This window comes from Phyllobates terribilis, unplaced genomic scaffold (genome assembly GCF_046119375.1).
Source record: "Phyllobates terribilis strain yellow unplaced genomic scaffold, ASM4611937v1 Scaffold_12__6_contigs__length_324123572, whole genome shotgun sequence".
In the NCBI taxonomy this organism is placed as follows: Eukaryota; Metazoa; Chordata; class Amphibia; order Anura; family Dendrobatidae; genus Phyllobates; species Phyllobates terribilis.
In genome coordinates this window covers 196,794,337-196,811,813 of record NW_027362772.1, presented here as the reverse complement: position 1 = coordinate 196,811,813, position 17,477 = coordinate 196,794,337, and the positions used below count along the sequence as shown (strand labels likewise).

Below are 17,477 nucleotides of genomic sequence, written 5' to 3'. Positions count from 1 at the left end.
CAAAAGGTCCAGGCAGTGTTTGATGCTTTCAGGAAGGTGGGGTTTTCTATAAATGCGAAAAAATGTCCCATGGGGAAAGAAGAGGCCAAATAGCAGGTATATGTAGTATGTAGAGGCGAGATCAAACCCCAGATCAGTAAAAAGGACGCAATCTAAAACTGACTGAGACCACTCTCAAAGAAGCAAGGCGGAGCCTTTCTGGGAATCGTGGAGTTCTACAGGAGGTTCTTTCCAAACTTTGCCATGATGGCCGCATTCCTGACTGACCTCCTTAAGGGGACAAAATCAGCTATGGCAAAATGGACTGTGGAGGCGGAAACGGCCTTTCAAGAACTGAAAGTAGGTCTCTGTAAACAGCTTTAAGAAGGAATTTGTATTCCAAACGGACGCCTCAGAAGTAGGATTAGGAACAGTTGTTTGTTCTCTACCTGAGTAGGAAACTGTCGGCACGTGAGAAAAATTATTCCATTGTAGAAAAAGTGGGCAGTGGACACATTACGATATTATCATTAGGGCGAAAATTTAAATTAGTGTCAGACCATGCCCCACTCAGGTGGATGAGAGAGAAAAAAAGGGAAAAATACTTGTGTTATCCGCTGGTTTCTAACCCTGCAGGATCTCCACTTCTATGTGAAACATAGAGCCGGGAAGTTACCTGGTAATGTTGATGCTCTTTCAAGAATCCCATGTCTAGTGGGAGAAGAAGCCAATCCCCATGGCTTTAGGCAGAGGGGGGTTATGTAAGGTGGCTTCCAGACACATAGTAGATGGGAGATATGTATCACAGAGGTGCATGTCCTCAGTAATATAAACTCAGAGTAATGCTCTAGTACACATAGTACTAAGAGGGGTTAATCAGCTATGTTAGGTCCTGCTCTAATTGTGAGCAGCTTAAGAGTTAGGGCAGGTATGCTGCTCACAATATCTCCACCCCTATGGTGTGGTTCACATGTGAAAATGTTACCTGTTTATCTGACACATGGTTCTGTGTATGGAGGTGGTAGACCTAAAGGATTGTGTGATTTTGCAAAAGGCTTAAGAAGCTGGACTCTATGTCAAGTGGGCGAACCCGCAATATTGAATGAACTGTTTACTTTATGTTTCACTTTGAGCCGGACAGGCTGTATTTGAGTTTTCCTGTTATGGGGTTTATGAGGACTTAAATAAACCAGCCGGACTTTAAATCAAAACTTTATTCGGTCTCCCATGACAGCACCACGTGAGAGAGAGGATCCGCCCATCAAGGACAGGAAACCTACAGGTTAAAAAGGGCGGCCCTCTCTTCCCGCCTCAGTTTAGGTTTCCTGTCCATGATGGGAGACCTCGCAGGCTTACCTGCAGAAGATGGTCTCCTGTCCCAGAGAGGGCCACAGCAGGTGGTTGGAGCCGGTCCGTCCCGGTCCTCTGGAGACGTCACGGTAGGGCTCAGTGGGGCGCCTCCGTGAGCGTTGCGGCGGGCGCGACATCGCCTCACGCGGAGGTAGATGTCCACCAGGTGTGGGGCCGCTAGCGGGCTTCCTCCCCCCGCTACAATTTGCAGGAGATCCAGGTCGCGCCAGCGGGGCACGTGACAAGCGCGACCTACTGACGTGACTTCCGGTGCGCCGGGCAGGAAGTCCCTGTGACGTCACCGGAAGGGGCGGAGCTCGTTTGAATTTTGCGCACGAGCAGCTGAATGCCGGGGGATTAAGGTCCTGGCGGCGAGGAGCCCACCTGGAACCCACCTGGCCACCTGGGGAGGAAGACCAAGGAGCAGGTAACGCCCTCCTGGGTAAAAAAAAAAAAAGAGCACACACCCACACATGGTACCAGTATGGCCAGTATATAAAGGGTCTTGTAACATACAGAGGTGCTTCCCATTCCATTCTTACACTGTAAGTTATGGAAGTTTCACAAGAGCTGTCACCTAGGCAACAACATCTGCTGCAGGAGCAGCCCTCTGGGGAGCCCTCACAACTAGTGGCGCAGCGCCATTCCCGGCTAGGGTCTGGTCGTTCAGCTAGAAAAGCTGTCACTAAGAGCAGGAAGGACGGTCCGGTGCGGCGTGATTCCTCGCCATGCATGTTGAATTCCTCTGCTTCTACGGTACCGAAGGCTCTGTGGGTTGAGTGGAATCTTCGTGAAAGTTCTACTAATATTTCCTCCTTCTTTCTATCTATAACTTTCTTTTAGAGCAAGAAATGTTCCTCGAAATCCAAGCACAGAGAATGTGCCTTATGCAGCTGTCCACTCCCTGATTCATATAGCAAGAGGTTATGCCAGCTTTGTATTAGCAAAATGATGTCGGAGGAAACCCCAGATTTTTCCCTAGGCCTAAGAACTTTAATAAGGGAAGAAATAGGCAAAGCATTGCAGGGTTCAGAGTCTGGGCATATTCCTCAAGAAACCCAGCCGGGTTCAGACTCTGAACTGTCGGTCGCCTCCTCCTCCGTCTTCTCTTCCTCTGACAGTGAGCCAGATAGACAGTGCTTTCCCCTGAAGGAGGTCGATGCCCTAGTAAAAGCCGTCCGATCTACAATGGGGATAGTGGACACGAGGGCAGAGAAATCAGCTGAGGATGTTATGTTTGGTGGTCTGGGGCTAAAGAAAAGAAGGGTCTTTCCGGTAAATTCAAAGGTGAAAGACCTCATTGATAAGGGGTGGAGGAAACCTGTCAAGAAGGGTAGTGTTCCTCCATCCTTTAAAAGGAAATATCCATTTGAGGATGCTATGTGTTCCTCCTGGTTAAAAGCACCCAAGCTGGATGTTGCTGTTACCAAAGCAGCGAAAATAACTTCCCTCCCGTTCGATGATATGGGTGCATTGAGAGACCCCCTAGACAGACGGGCTGATACTTTCTTGAAAGGGGCATGGGAGACAGCTGCGGGAGCACTGAGACCAACAGTAGCAGCTACCTGCACGTCCAGAGCCCTGATGGTGTGGCTTGAACAGCTAGACAGTCAGTTGAAGGATGGGACTTCTAGGAAAAACATTATTTCTTCCCTTCCACTGGTTCAGGGGGCGGCAGCTTTTCTTGCGGATGCATCTGTGGACTCAGTAAGGTTGGCAGCAAAATCAGCAGCACTGTCAATTGCGGCTCGGTGAGTCTTGTGGATTAAATGCTGGCCAGGGGATTTACAGACTAAATCCAGACTGTGCACAATCCCGTGCGAAGGAGAATACCTCTTTGGTCAGACCATGGATGACTTATTGGAGAAAGCTGGGGACCCTAAGAGGGGGTTTCCATCAGTACCTCTACCCTCCTTTAAGAGATCGTTCCGGAAGAGGAAATTTTTCCGGAAGAGATATTTCAGGGAGCAAGACAAGTCTGACGAAAGGGGTCGAAAAGGTAGAGGTCTACTCTTTGGTCCGTCTCCAAAAATTGAGCAGAAGCCAGGGGATACACAATCAGCCCAGGTGGGAGGGAGATTGTCATTTTTTGTCCCAGCTTGGGAACAGATTTCTCATAGTAATTGGATTTTAAGCCTGATTAAGTATGGTCTTAAATTTCAATTTAAAGCATTGCCTCACAAAATATTCATGGTTGTTCCCTCCAGTTCTTCCCCAGAACGCCAGGCTGCCCTCGTTTCGGAAGTACAAACCCTAATAAGAAAGCACGTCCTGATTGAGGTTCCGGAGGCTGAAAAGGGTCTTGGTTTCTACTCCCCGCTCTTCTTGGTTCCGAAACCGGATGGAAGTTTCAGGACAATCATGAATCTGAAATCCCTGAATAATTTCCTTAAAATACACACCTTTAAAATGGAGTCTTTAAAATCCGTAATAAAGTTACTTTTTCCCCACTGCTATATGGTAGTGCTCGATCTCAAAGATGCGTATTACCATATCCCAATTCATAGTCACTATCAGAAATACTTGAGGCTGGCCATTGAAATTGACGGGGTGGTTAAACACTTTCAATACACTGCTCTCCCCTTCGGTTTAGCTATAGCCCCGCGAGTTTTTACTAAAGTAATGGCGGAAGTTATGGCACATGTAAGAGAAAGGGACATTCTAATTATCCCTTACCTGGATGATCTCCTGATAGTGGGGAACTCGTTGGTTCAGTGCGAGACCCACCTGCGGGAGACCATGTCGGTCTTAAAGAGCTTGGGGTGGTTTCTAAATTTAGAAACGTCTAGACTATCTCCACTCAAGGTACAACAATATCTGGGGGTCATATTAGATTCCAGGAAACAGCTATGTTGTCTTTCAGAAGAAAAAATTGATAGAATCCGGGGGTTGGTAGCACAATGTATACGTAAACCTTCTATGTCACTCCGTAAGGCCATGTCACTATTGGGAACCTTCACCTCCACTTTTCCTGCGGTTCGTTGGTCACAATTACATTCAAGAGCTTTTCAGTGGGATGTGTTGTACAATAACGCAGCTTTAGAGGGGCATCTAGACCGTGAGTTTACGCTAGGTCCTCGTGCCATAAGGTCCCTTCGTTGGTGGTTGCGACAAGACAATCTTGCTAAAGGGGTTCCCTGGGAATGTAGTCCAACTGCAGTCTTGTCCACTGATGCAAGTGCTACAGGTTGGGGAGCTGACTTTGAAGGGAGATTAGTGCAGGGAACCTGGTCAAGCAGTGAGCGACAGTTGTCATCAAATGTTAAGGAGCTTCTGGCGGTGCAGCATGCGTTCAACGAATTCCTTATATATTTACAGGGCCGGCATGTCCGTATACTCTCGGACAATCAAGTCACGGTAGCTTACATAAACCACCAAGGGGGAACCCGCTCAAGAAACTTGATGAGGGTAGCGAACCCACTTCTGCTGAAAGCCGAAGATCATTGTCCCTCTCTTTCGGCTACTCATCTAAAAGGGAAGGAAAACATCACAGTGGATTTCCTCAGCCGTACTTCCGTAAAAGAGGGAAAGTGGTCCCTAAATACGCGAATATTCTCCAGAATCGTAGAAATGTGGGGCCTTCCGACTGTGGACTTATTCGCAACAAGAGCCAATCGGAAAGTGGAAATTTTTTGTTCCTTAGACCCCAGAGAAGAACCCCTGGCAGTGGACACCTTCATGGTTCCCTGGAGATTTCCTCTGGCATATGCCTTCCCTCCCATGATCCTGCTCCCAGCGGTGATAAGAAAGATCAGGGCAGACCGGGCCAGAGTGATACTCATATGCCCCTTTTGGCCCAAAAGACCGTGGTTCCCTTGTCTCCGGAAGATGTCCATATCAGATCCCTGGGTTCTTCCGGAGATTCCGGACCTCCTCACTCAGGGGCCACTTTCCCATCCTCCAACCCCGAGTCTACATTTGACGGCGTGGAATTTGAGAGGGTGTTATTGACCAACAAAGGATTCCCCGCAAATGTAGTGAATACTCTCCTGGTTAGCAGAAAACCTGTTACCACCCGTATTTATGCCAGGACCTGGAGGAAGTTTCTGTCCTTTGCAGAAGTTAAGGTGGAGGAGGGGCCCCCTATTGGGAAAAATCTGGAATTTCTGCAGCGGGGCTTAGAATTGGGTCTCTCTACCAGTACCTTGAAAGTACAGGTGTCGGCGTTGGGGGCTTTATTTTCTTCCAATATTGCAGATAACTATTGGATAGCCCGTTTTATAAAAGCTTCCTTTAGGTGTAGACCCATTACCAAAGTAAAGATGTCTCCCTGGGATTTGAATTTTGTATTAGATGCCTTGACCAGTCCTCCTTTTGAGCCACTAGATTTAGTCTCCACCAAAATTATTTTCCTAAAGACGGTCCTGTTAGTAGCCCTAACTTCAGCCAGGAGAGTCAGTGACCTACAGGCCCTTTCAATATGCCCTCCATTTACGCAAATTCTGGACAATAGGATTATATTAAAACCGGATCCGGCCTTTCTTCCTAAAGTGGCCACTCGATTCCATAGAACCCAGGAGATAGTTCTCCCGACTTTTTGCTTCCCGCCCAAAAATCAAAAAGAGGAGAGGCTTCACACTTTAGACGTTAGGAGGTGCGTACTAAAGTACTTAGAAGTATCATGTGGATTTAGAAAGGATAAGTCCCTATTTATTTGCTATCAGGGGGCTAGAAAGGGTTGTAAGGCCTCAAGGGCTATAATCTCTAGATGGATCAAGGAGGCCATTTCCCTCGCATACTCCTCAGGGGATAAAGAGATACCGGAGGGATTGAGGGCGTATTCTACCAGAGCGGTATCAACCTCCTGGGCGGAGAAGACAGGGCTTTCCATTGAGGAAATTTGTAAGGCTGCCACTTGGTCTTCTCCCTCTACTTTCTATAGGCACTATAGATTGGATCTGGGTGGCTCTGCAGATCTCACTTTCGGGAGAAGGGTGCTTCAAGCTGTGGTCCCTCCCTAATTTCCTTCGTCTCTGTAATTCTCTCACGTGGTGCTGTCATGGGAGACCGAATAAAGCCTTAGTTACTTACCGGTAACGGGATTTTTCGGAGCCCATGACAGCACCCGTATATTCCCTCCCTTCACTGGTGTTGTGTACTCCCGTAGAGGTGATTTCTTTTTGTGCACCCTTGCGGGAAATTGATGAAAAGTAATGTACTTAATGTGATTATGTTTTGTTATAACTAACCTTGGCGGTACTCTCATGCTCTGTTAACTAAACTGAGGCGGGAAGAGAGGGCCGCCCTTTTTAACCTGTAGGTTTCCTGTCCTTGATGGGCGGATCCTCTCTCTCACGTGGTGCTGTCATGGGCTCCGAAAAATCCCGTTAACGGTAAGTAACTAAGGCTTTTCCTGTGATACTTCAGATCGCTCCGAAGTGAGTAGCATGATGTACAGCGGACTAATAAATAACACTTTTTGTATGCCATTTTAATAAAGAATCTGATATTAAACATCAAGAGTTGTATTATCTGCAAAGGCTTTTTTTGATCCAAGTAAAGCTGTAGGTCACCAGGCTAATGAGGACAAAGTTATAATGAATTTGCCCTGGAGCAGGGAGCATTCAGACTTTTGCTTTTTTTCTATTTCACTTAAATACTAATAGTAGTAACATTATTTTAGTTTGTTTGAGTCCTTACTGTTATGACTGGTTTATACAGTGTATTTGCAGAATATATTCCCTCTCTATACTTCAATTGTTAAAAAAAGGATTGGACATCAGCAGTGGGGACAGATACTACCATAACACCAGCCCTTATACTGTACACTGCAATCCTCCTTTACAGAAAAAATTACTGCCCAGTCTCAAAGTAGACATATTCTTATGAAGAATCCAGAATCCATTGGACAGAATAAAGAAGAAAAAACAATGCCAGAAATTGGCTATTCACTTCCCATCAATTAAAAAGCCAAGACCACTGTGGTGTATTGAAAAAGATAGGAGTGGCTTGGAATACTCACTATTCACAGTATCTGGATGTTACGGAGTCTACTGCTCATTCTGATAAAAGTCTGTCTTGATGAGCTACAGAATATCAGTCACTTCTCGTGATTAGGTAAGTAATATTACCGCCTAAGACATACACATTGTACAGGATTTCAGATTATAGACAGATATGAGATATATAACGATCGATAAATAAATAGATGCTAGATAGATAGATGATAGACAGATTCTAGATAGATAACTAGAAAGGAAATATGTAGATATGGACTAAAATGTATATTTAAATAAGATAAAAAAAGTATTATTTGTCATAATACAAATTTGATTTGAAGTTATTGGAATGAAAGGGGGCACCTTGGATGCTGTTTCAAAACTCTGGTGTTGAGAACTGTAGTACATGATATAAATCGCCTGATGCTGCGTTTCCGCAGTATTTTTCCTTGTACTTTAATGTAATATATGATCAGTTTTCTACAAAACACCAATCAGGAGCAGTTTTAGAAATATATTTATGCATTAATATTTTAAATTAGCACTGATGACAAACTAAGGGGGGAGACAAGCGCACAGCTATTGAAATGTACAGATGAGAAGAGAGTTATGGAGTTGCTCACCTGAAAAGGTTGTGATTGTCACAACTCCAATAATTGTCCATGAATATTACAGCTCTTCAGTCCAGTTGGCAAATGAAGGGTAACATTCTTTTGTATATTGATTAGTAGAAAATGGAGATTGACATTTCAGAGTAGACCACACTGCCATGCAGTTTGTTTTTTAAAAAGAGCTCGGTGCGAGCACGAAACAGGTAAAAATAAAACTACGAAAGTACTATTCCATTCTGGAACTGCTTCCTCCATACAACAGCGCGGCCTACTCTGAAACGTCAGTCTCCTTTTTCTACAAATTAGCACTGATGACATTTTTTTTCCATTTCAAAACCAAATTAAATGTGTTTCTGCTCCACATGGAGAAATTCCACACTAATGATTTCTAATGATTTGTAAATAATAACTATTCCTCCGTGCCAATATGTTAGGAATTACCAACCTATATTCTACTTTTGTACCCATCATAAAAGAATTAAGTTTACTTGACAGCGGACTGCTTAGTGTGACAGAGTGTCTCTGTAGGTAAGGTCTCATTCAGATGTCCATGATTCTTCTTGTACGTAAAATGCAGACTGCTGTTCATCAGCATCTTTAATCTAAGTTTCGTAAGTGTTTGCTCAGTGTGTCAGTTTTTACCATCAGTATTTCATCAGTGATTTTCATGGACCCACAGACTTGTATGGGTAATTTTCAGTTGTGACTCGGGTCAATGACTGAGAGAGAAATATCTCTGTGATGTTTTGCAGATCACTTGGTCCACAAAACAGGGATATGTGAAAAGCCTCTGATTATAATGGGTATGTCTTATAGTCGTGAAAAACACCTAACATGTCGGAATGAGGAGAAACCTAGATGGAACTAATGGGTGCTAAGGAATCTCATTATGTAGTATGAAGATCCAGACATTGAGGGTTGCAATGCTTGCCTGATATTTAGCTGGAGCAGACAATTGGAAGGAGCCTTGTGATCTGTTTTCTGTCATCAGTAAAATTAATGTTGCCAAGAACTTTCCTTATGATGCTAAACCAGTTCAAGATTTAAATACTTTGTTATTATTGCTGAATTTCTCTGTAACTGGGGCTGACATATTAGCTAATCTGAGTCTGCTGAAGTCCAGCAGCTCCTGCTCCCTTCACATGATGACTGGGACGGAGGAGGTACTGCTGTTACTCATTCAGCGCTGTGTATACAGCAATCAAGGGAGCAGATTAGCTATGAAACACCTCTGCCTTTTCAGTGGTGACTCCGGCCACCTCTGATGGCCGGCTCCCTGACCCTGCAGCTACACAATCTCCAACCAGAATCTAAAATGTCTTTGGAGAATTATATGTGGACCAGTCCGACTTTTTAATGTGTTGAGTGGTCTGCAAGTAGTTAATGGTTGGTCTACTGGAAATGTCATGAATGACTCAGATGGCGTTAGCTCCTGTCCTGGAATGTTTATAGTTGAGTTTCTGATCCCCATGTTGATAACCCTTTGTATCCTTCTAGGCTTTGAAGATACTTGGTGAATTATAAACATGTGGGTCACTTTGCACAGAGGTGAATTTATTAATGAAATTTTACTGCAAGTTTTTTCCTGCAAACAACTGAGACTCTTTGGGGTTCTGTGCTGGTCTCTCCAGTTTTGAGATGTGAGCAAGAAAGTGGGCATGGTGAGATTTGCAACTAAATCTAAGCTAGATTTATGAATCATGACTTTTAAAAGAAATCACAGAAAAGTTGCATTTGTCAATCCAGTAGGAGAGTGTATCAAAAATTGGAAAAACTTCTCTAGATTGAATTTCAAATTGAAAGATGCACAACATTGTGCTACATTTACCCCTCCTTATAAACTAGTTTGTAATTGTGCAAAACGACTGTTGGATTTGCTGAATATGGAAAATTGGAAAATAAGGAATATTTATTGTATTCGTTTAATAAAGTAAACTATTAATGTGATTCCCCTTAAGTTATTTTGCATCTATTTTTCATTTTCAGACCCCTTGTCGATCTGCAAATCATAATGCATCACAGGACTGCACAATTTGCATTAAACCTTTATCCACATTCAGAAATGGGGTACTATGAATGTGGTCGTGATCTCTTCACATTTGTCACAGTTGCATCCACCCATATCATGCGCACCCTACAAAGACCAAAAAAGAGCAGACCGACCAAAAGGAAAGTCAATCACCGAAGATTTCTTCAAAACCAAATTTTCAGGTAAATATTAATTAATTTTAAACAGTGTACTAACAACTAGAATAATTTTTTTAGACTTTAACCCCTTAAGCCCCGCGCATAATGACCGGGCCAATTTTTACAATTCTGACCACTGTCACTTTATGAGGTAATTACTCTGGAATGCTTCAACGGATCCCCCTGATTCTGAGACTGTTTTTTCGTGACATATTGTACTTCATGATTGTGGAAAAATTTCTTCGATATCACTTGCGTTTATTTGTGAAAAAAACAGAAATTTGGCGAAAATTTTGAAAATTTTGCAATTTTCAAAATTTGAATTTTTAAGCCCTGAAATCAGAGCGATATGTCAAACAAAAGAGTTAATAAATAACATTTCCCACATGTCTACTTTACATCAGCACAATTTTGGAACCAAAATTTTTTTTTGTTAGGGAGCTATAAGGGTTAAAAGTTGACCAGCGATTTCTCATTTTTCCAACAAAATTTACAAAACCATTTTTTTAGGAACCACATCACATTTGAAGTCACTTGGAGAGGTCTTTTTGACAGAAAATACCCAAAAGTGACACCATTCTAAAAACTGCACCCCTCAAGGTGCTCAAAACCACATTCAAGAACTTTATTAACCCTTCAGGTGCTTCACAGGAATTTTTTGAATGTGGAAGAAAAAAATGAACATTTAACTTTTTTCACAAAAATGTTACTTTAGACCCAATTTTTTTTATTTTCACAGGGGTAACAAGAAAAAATGGACCCCAAAATTTGTTGTGCAATTTCCCCTGGGCACGCAGATACCCAATATTTGGGGAAAAAACACTGTTTGGGCGCACGGCAGGGCTCGGAAGGGAAGGAGCGCCATTTGACTTTTTGATTGTAAAATTTGCTTGAATAATTAGCGGACACCATGTTGTGTTTGGAGAGCCCCTGTGTGCCCAAACTTTGGAGCTCCCCCACAAGTGACCCCATTTTGGAAACTAGACCCCCCAAGGCACCTTTCTAGATGCATAGTGAGCACTTGGAACCCCCAGGTGCTTCACAAATTGATTCGTAAAAATGAAAAAGTGAAAAAAAAACCACTTTTTCATTTTTATGAATCAATTTGTGAAACACCTGGGGTTCCAAGTGCTCACTATGCATCTAGATAGGTGCCTTGGGGGGTCTAGTTTCCAAAATGGGGTCACTTGTGGGGGAGCTCCAATGTTTGGGCACACAGGGGCTCTCCAAACGCAACATGGCGTCCGCTAACAATTTGAGCCGATTTTCCATTCAATTTGTTAGCGGACACCATGTCGCGTTTGGAGAGCCCGTGATGTGCCTAAACAGTGGAGCTCCCCCACAAGTGTCCCCATTTTGGAAACTATACCCCTCAAGGATTTTATTAAGGTGTATAGTGAACATTTTGAACCCAGAGGTACGGCACAGAAATTGTTTACATTAGGTCATCATATTGAATAAGTTGTCATTATTCTTGAGCGCAAGTGCTCGCTACTTGAGTTTGCATCAGGTATGCACCATGTACAGCGTGTGCTCGAGTGACATGCTCGAGTTCCTGCTCCCCATGTTTCACGGTTATTAGACACCCAAAAAAAACCACGCGGGGATCGCTCGTGCATGGCAGGCAATCCCCGTAAAGTTTTTTGGCCGCGAAGCATATGGGGCAGAGACTCGAGCATGTCACTCAAATACCCACGATACTCAATGCATACCAGAGCACCCGATGCAAACTCAAGTAGCGAGCACTTGCTCTCAACACTAGTCGCCATATCGTCATCTTTTTTTCTTACTTTTGAAAAAAATCCCAACCCCAGCCCTAACCCTAGCACAACCCTAGCCCTAGCACAACCCTAGCCCTAGCACAACCCTAGCCCCAGCACAACCCTAGCCCCAGCACAACCCTAGCCCCAGCAGAACCCTAGCCCCAGCACAACCCTAGCCCCAAACCCAGCCCTAACCCTAGCCCAATCCTAACCCAAGAGTTTATTTTTGACGCCGTTCCTTGTGCGGTATAAGTGATTAGATGACTTTATTCTTCGGGTCGGTGTGATTACAGCAATGCCAGAATCATATGGGGTTTTTATGACTGACAGCTGTCACACACTAAAAGACGCATTTTTTTTAAAATCTAGTTTTTGCATCGCCATATTTTGAGAGCTATAATTTTTCCAGATTTTGGCAGACAGTCATGTGACGGCTCGTTTTTTGCGGGATGACTTGACGTTGTTATTGGTGCCATTTTCAGGCACGTGACATTTTTTGATCGCTTTCTATTCCGATTTTTGGGAGGCAGAATAAACAAAAACCAACAATTCAGGAATTGTTTTTTTTTTTTTTTTTATTCTGTTCCGCGTGTGGTAAAATTGATGAGGTAGCTTTATTCTTCGGGTCAGTACGTTTACAGCGGTGCCACATTTGTATCATTTTTCTATGTTTTGGCGCTTATACACAATAAAAGCTATTTTATAGAAAAAAATATTTTTTAGCATAGCTTTATTCTGAGAGCTATAACTTTTTTATTTTTCGGCTGATGGAGCTATATGGCAGCTTGTTTTTTGCGGGACGAGATGATGTTTTCAGCGGTACCATTTTTATTTATATGCGTCTTTTTGATCGCGTGTTATTCCACTTTTTGTTTGGCGGTATGGTGATAAAGCATTGTTTTTTGCTTCGTTTTTTTTTTTTTTACCGTGTTCACTGAAGGGGTTAACTAGTGGGACAGTTTTATAGGTCAGGTTGTTCCGGACGCGGCGATACCAAATATGTGTACTTTTATTGTGTTTTTTTTTTTTTTTTTTTATAATAATATTTATTGATGGGTACATTATATTTTTATTTTTGGTGTATTATTTTTTTTATTTTTTTATAATATTTTTGCACATTTTTTTTTTTTCCACTTTCACACAGTTTATACACTTTATTACTTTGTCCCACTCTGGGACTTTCACTTTTTTTTTTCTGATCGCCTGCATGGCACAGGAATGAAGCACCATCCCTATGCCATGAAGGCTGTCAGAAGTGCACAGTGTGAAGATTGCTTGGAGATGCACTGCGCATGCCCAAGCAATCTTCCTGCTCTCTGGTGACCCGGATGTTGTCATGACGACATCGGGTCATCATGGCAACACCCGGGAAGCCTTTGCAGACTGCGCTGGAAGCCGGAAGAGGAGGTGAGTATCGCCGATCACCTCCCCTTGCCCCCGCAATGCCGCGATCGACTTCGATCGCAGCATCGCGGGGGTTAATGTGCTGGGAGCGGTGCAGGACCGCTCCCTGCACATAGTACCGGGTGTCAGCTGTGACAATCAGCTGACACCCGGCGGCGATCGCGCCCGCACAGCCTGTGTGCGCGCGCGATCGCCATGACGTACTAATACGGGTCTGGCTCTTAAGTCCCAGGGCACAGACGCGTATTAGTACGTCAGATGTTATTAAGGGGTTAAGGCTATGTTCCCACAATGAGTTTTTGGTGATTTTTTACAGTGTATTTTTTAAGTAACCTATTGTACTTAATGTGTACAGAAATGATGCAGAAACTCTGCAACATCAAAAACTCACCCAATGCTTGCCATGGGAATATAGCCTAAGAAGTGGTATTTTTTGTGCAACAAAAATGCACAGCATCAAAAACTCACCAAAAACTCATTGTGGGAACTTTCTACTTATGCTGGCACACCAAAAAAATGTCAGAAAGGTTTATCATTTTAATAAAGGAACATTTTATTAATAAGTTTCTAAAATAACATAAATACACATATCACTATTAAAGTGCAGTAATTACTAGAGATGGGCGAACCAGAACAGTAAAGTTTGGGGCCGGACCAAACACCTAGTGTTCAGGCACAGACCCGAACATGGACTTCTCAGGAAGGCCGTGTTACTGTTTGGGTTGGGCATCCAAAACATCGGGTGTTTCCTGAACTGTCATGTGAGTGACAGGGCAAGAAACACCAGTGGCTCTCATCAGTGGTAAAATCATTACCACAGGTCAGAGTGCTGTGGGCTCACCCATTCATATGACAGTGTGAGGCCGCAGCTGTGACTGTGACCGGCGGTAAAACACTTATGAGAGACTACTACTACCATCAGCCTACGCCTGCTGTCGCTGATAACAGCGAGAGCAGACACTGCTGATTGGAGTAATCATCAGTCGGCACCTGTGCTGCAAGTAAAGAAAAAAAGTCAAAATTAAGAAATGAGGGAGGTAAGGATCACAAGTGCCCTTAAGATGAGGGTAGAAAAGTTACCAGTAAAGAAGCTGCAGATAGATGTGCAGATCTTGTGTGCAAATCTGCATAAAAGGAAATGCAGATAAAAGATGAATGAATCTAGCTGATACCCTGACGAAGGAGGACGGAGTATTCCCCGAAACACGTTTATCTTCTTTTTGGCCCATCTGATCTCCCGTACTGACTGACATCACGCAGCTCTCCAGGACACGCTGTTCATCCTGGGTTGGTATCAAGGGACGCTACCGGCCGGAGCGCCCCCGGCTCTGCTATACCTACTTCCTCCCTCCTACTTGCTCACTCGCAGCCCGCTCACACGCCAGCATAAGGAATCACGGATACCACTCCACAGCCCTGCAATATGTGGACACAAGCTGCCAGCTACCATCCTCAGACAGGAAGCGCAGTAAGTAATTTCATAGCTGACACCTTGTCTGCATGAGTACTGCACGGACGACACTCTACGCTTCTGCACTCTGTGACCACCCACTGCTCACAATCGGCGGCCAGCTCCGGAATACCTTTTCAGTGAGTAACCCCACAACTGATGTCTGGCTGCATTAGTACTTTATTTGAAGATAATTAACATCTGGACTTTTATCATTTGCCATTATTTTGGAGTATTCTAAGGACTCTTGAACTATACATGGACTAAACATTATTATGGACTATTTTTAACCCTGTGCATTGTTATTTATCTTATGAAATACCTACTTTTTCTGAATTAAGTTGCCTATATGTGCTGATCTCTATTAGTTGTTTTTTAATAATATACTTTAATTTTTTTCCTTGAGTTACCACTCGATTCATTCTGTTTTATGTTCATACACTTTACCAAATTGTAAGTAGCGTGATAGATTAATTTATCTTTTAAAATGAATAAATAAATATTGAAATACAAATAAATTACTCACCTTAACGACTAATCCTTGAGGCCCTTGTACCCTGTAAAAAATCAAAATACACCATAATACTTATAGTAACACTTAATCCCCAAAGCCATTGTCACCTGTAAAAGAGAAAAAATAATAAACCACCGTAATACTCACCTGTCCGCCATAATCCAAACTGTCCCACGGCGATCTGGATCACTTTTAGAGCAGTCACATCAGCTGATGTGACTGCTCTCCCCAGCAGCCAGCTACACACTGACACAGGCAATGTGTAGTGCTCAGCTGCCCTGAGAAAGTTCACTGGAGTTCATCAGCTGATGAGCCCCAGTGATCTCACTTATGGCAATGCCGCTGCATGAGAAAATTCTCACACAGCGGCAGTGCCATAAGTGAGGTCACTGGAGTTCATCAACTGATGAACTCCTGTGAACTTTATCATGGCAGCTCAGCGCTACACACCACCTGTGTCAGTGTGTTTCTGGCTGCTATGTAGAGCAGGATGCATATATAAAATGTCCCCAGTACTAATCCCTTAGTAAAAGTTTGTAAATAAACACACTGCCTGGAAAAATAACTTTATTTGAAATAAAAGGCCTCGCAGTTTTACACATTTATTTAAAAATAAAAAATCCTGTTATACTCACCTAACACCCAATCTGATGAAGCCATTGTCCCCTGTAAAAAAACAAACAAACAGAAAATAAAAAAACAAATTTATACTCACCTAACACCTAATCCTGAAGCCACTGGCTTTTTTAAAAGAGAAAAAATAATAAACCACCATAATACTCACCTGTTCGCCGTGAAGATAATCCATTCTGTCACACGATGATCCGGATTACTTGTACAGCAGTCACATCAGCAGTCACTGATGTGACTGCTCTACACGACGGCCAGCTACACACTCTCTCACTCAGCAGCGGTGCCGTAAGTGAAATCAACGGGGCTCATCAGCTGATGAACTCCTGTTAACTTTCTCATGGCAGCAATAGTGCTACACAATGCCTGTGTAGCCAGCTGCAAGGGAGAGCAGTCACATCAGCTGATGTGACTGCTCTACAAGTGATTCGGATCGTTGTGAGACAGTATGGATTATGGCGCATAGGTGAGTATTATGGTGGTTTATTATTTTTTCTCTTTCACAGGTGACAATGGCTTCGGGGATTAGGTGTTAAGTGAGTATTGTGGTGTTTTTGTTTTGATTTTTTTAATTATTTACAGGGGGCAAGGGCGTTGGGGATTAGTCATTAAGGTGAGTATAACTGTGTTTTTTATTTCTATTTCAATATTTATTTATTAATGTTAACTTTTTTTTTTCTTTACTTGGAGCACAGACGCCAACTGATGACTACTCCCATCAGAGGCGCCTGCTCTCACTATTGTCAGTGACAGCAGGCGTCGGCTCATGGGAGTAGTAGTCTCTTATCAGCGGATGCTTGTGACCAGAGGTAAGAGATTTTTACTGCCAGTCACTGTCACAGCTGTGGGCTCTCTCTGTCATCTAACAGGGTGAGCCCGCTGCACTCTGACCGTCGGTAATGATCTTACCACCCATCAAAGCCCGTATTTACCGCGCTGTCACGCAGATGACAGCGTGGGAAACTATGGATGTTCGGGCCCCCCATTCATATGAATGGGGTCCGGGTTTGGGACCTTTCTGGTGCCTGAACCAAGCATCCACAGGTTCGCCCATCACTAGTAATTACTCTGGTATCTACATAGGATAAATATTCATAGTACTCACATGAAGGTCATGCAACTATTATCATATGTGGAGCTAAATACACATATGATTTATGTAATTTTAGAAAATTATTAATAAAATGTTCCTTTAATAAATTATTAAAGTTTTTTGACTATTTTCTTTGGTGTGCCAGCATTAACTTCTTCTCTGCATCCAATTTTTGTTTTTCCACTTTTCACGTTTCATCCCCTTCTTTCAAAAACCAAGACTTTTTTACTTTTCCATCAACATGGCCATACGAGAATTTCTTTTTTGCAGGACAAGTTGTAGTTTTGAATGACCTCATTTATTTTAACCGCTTCCCGACCGCCCACTGTAGATAAACGTCCGCGCTGCCTGGGCTCTGTGCAGCGCGGACGTTTAAAAAAGGTGGGTGGTCCCGATGCGCTCAGGACCCCCAGGGTCCTGCAAGCGCTGCAGGAGCGGTGCAGAGCGATAGCTCTGACAGGGAACATCATCGGGACCTGATTGGATCAGGTCCCAGTGATGTTAACCCTTTGCTGTCTTCTATATGCCGCAATCTATAGTGATCGCGGCATATAGAA

At 43.3% G+C, this 17,477-nt stretch overlaps 1 protein-coding gene across 1 annotated transcript in view; it reads left to right on the top strand.

The window, feature by feature from the left end:
- LOC141171750 (uncharacterized) overlaps nt 1–17,477 on the top strand; it is a 47,225-nt gene that overhangs the window by 15,680 nt on the left and 14,068 nt on the right. Inside the window, exons 4-5 of the mRNA XM_073655391.1 lie at nt 9,988–10,090; nt 14,502–14,701. Of these exons, the coding sequence (XP_073511492.1) occupies nt 9,988–10,090; nt 14,502–14,701 (303 nt within the window). The remainder of the gene's footprint in view (nt 1–9,987; nt 10,091–14,501; nt 14,702–17,477) is intronic.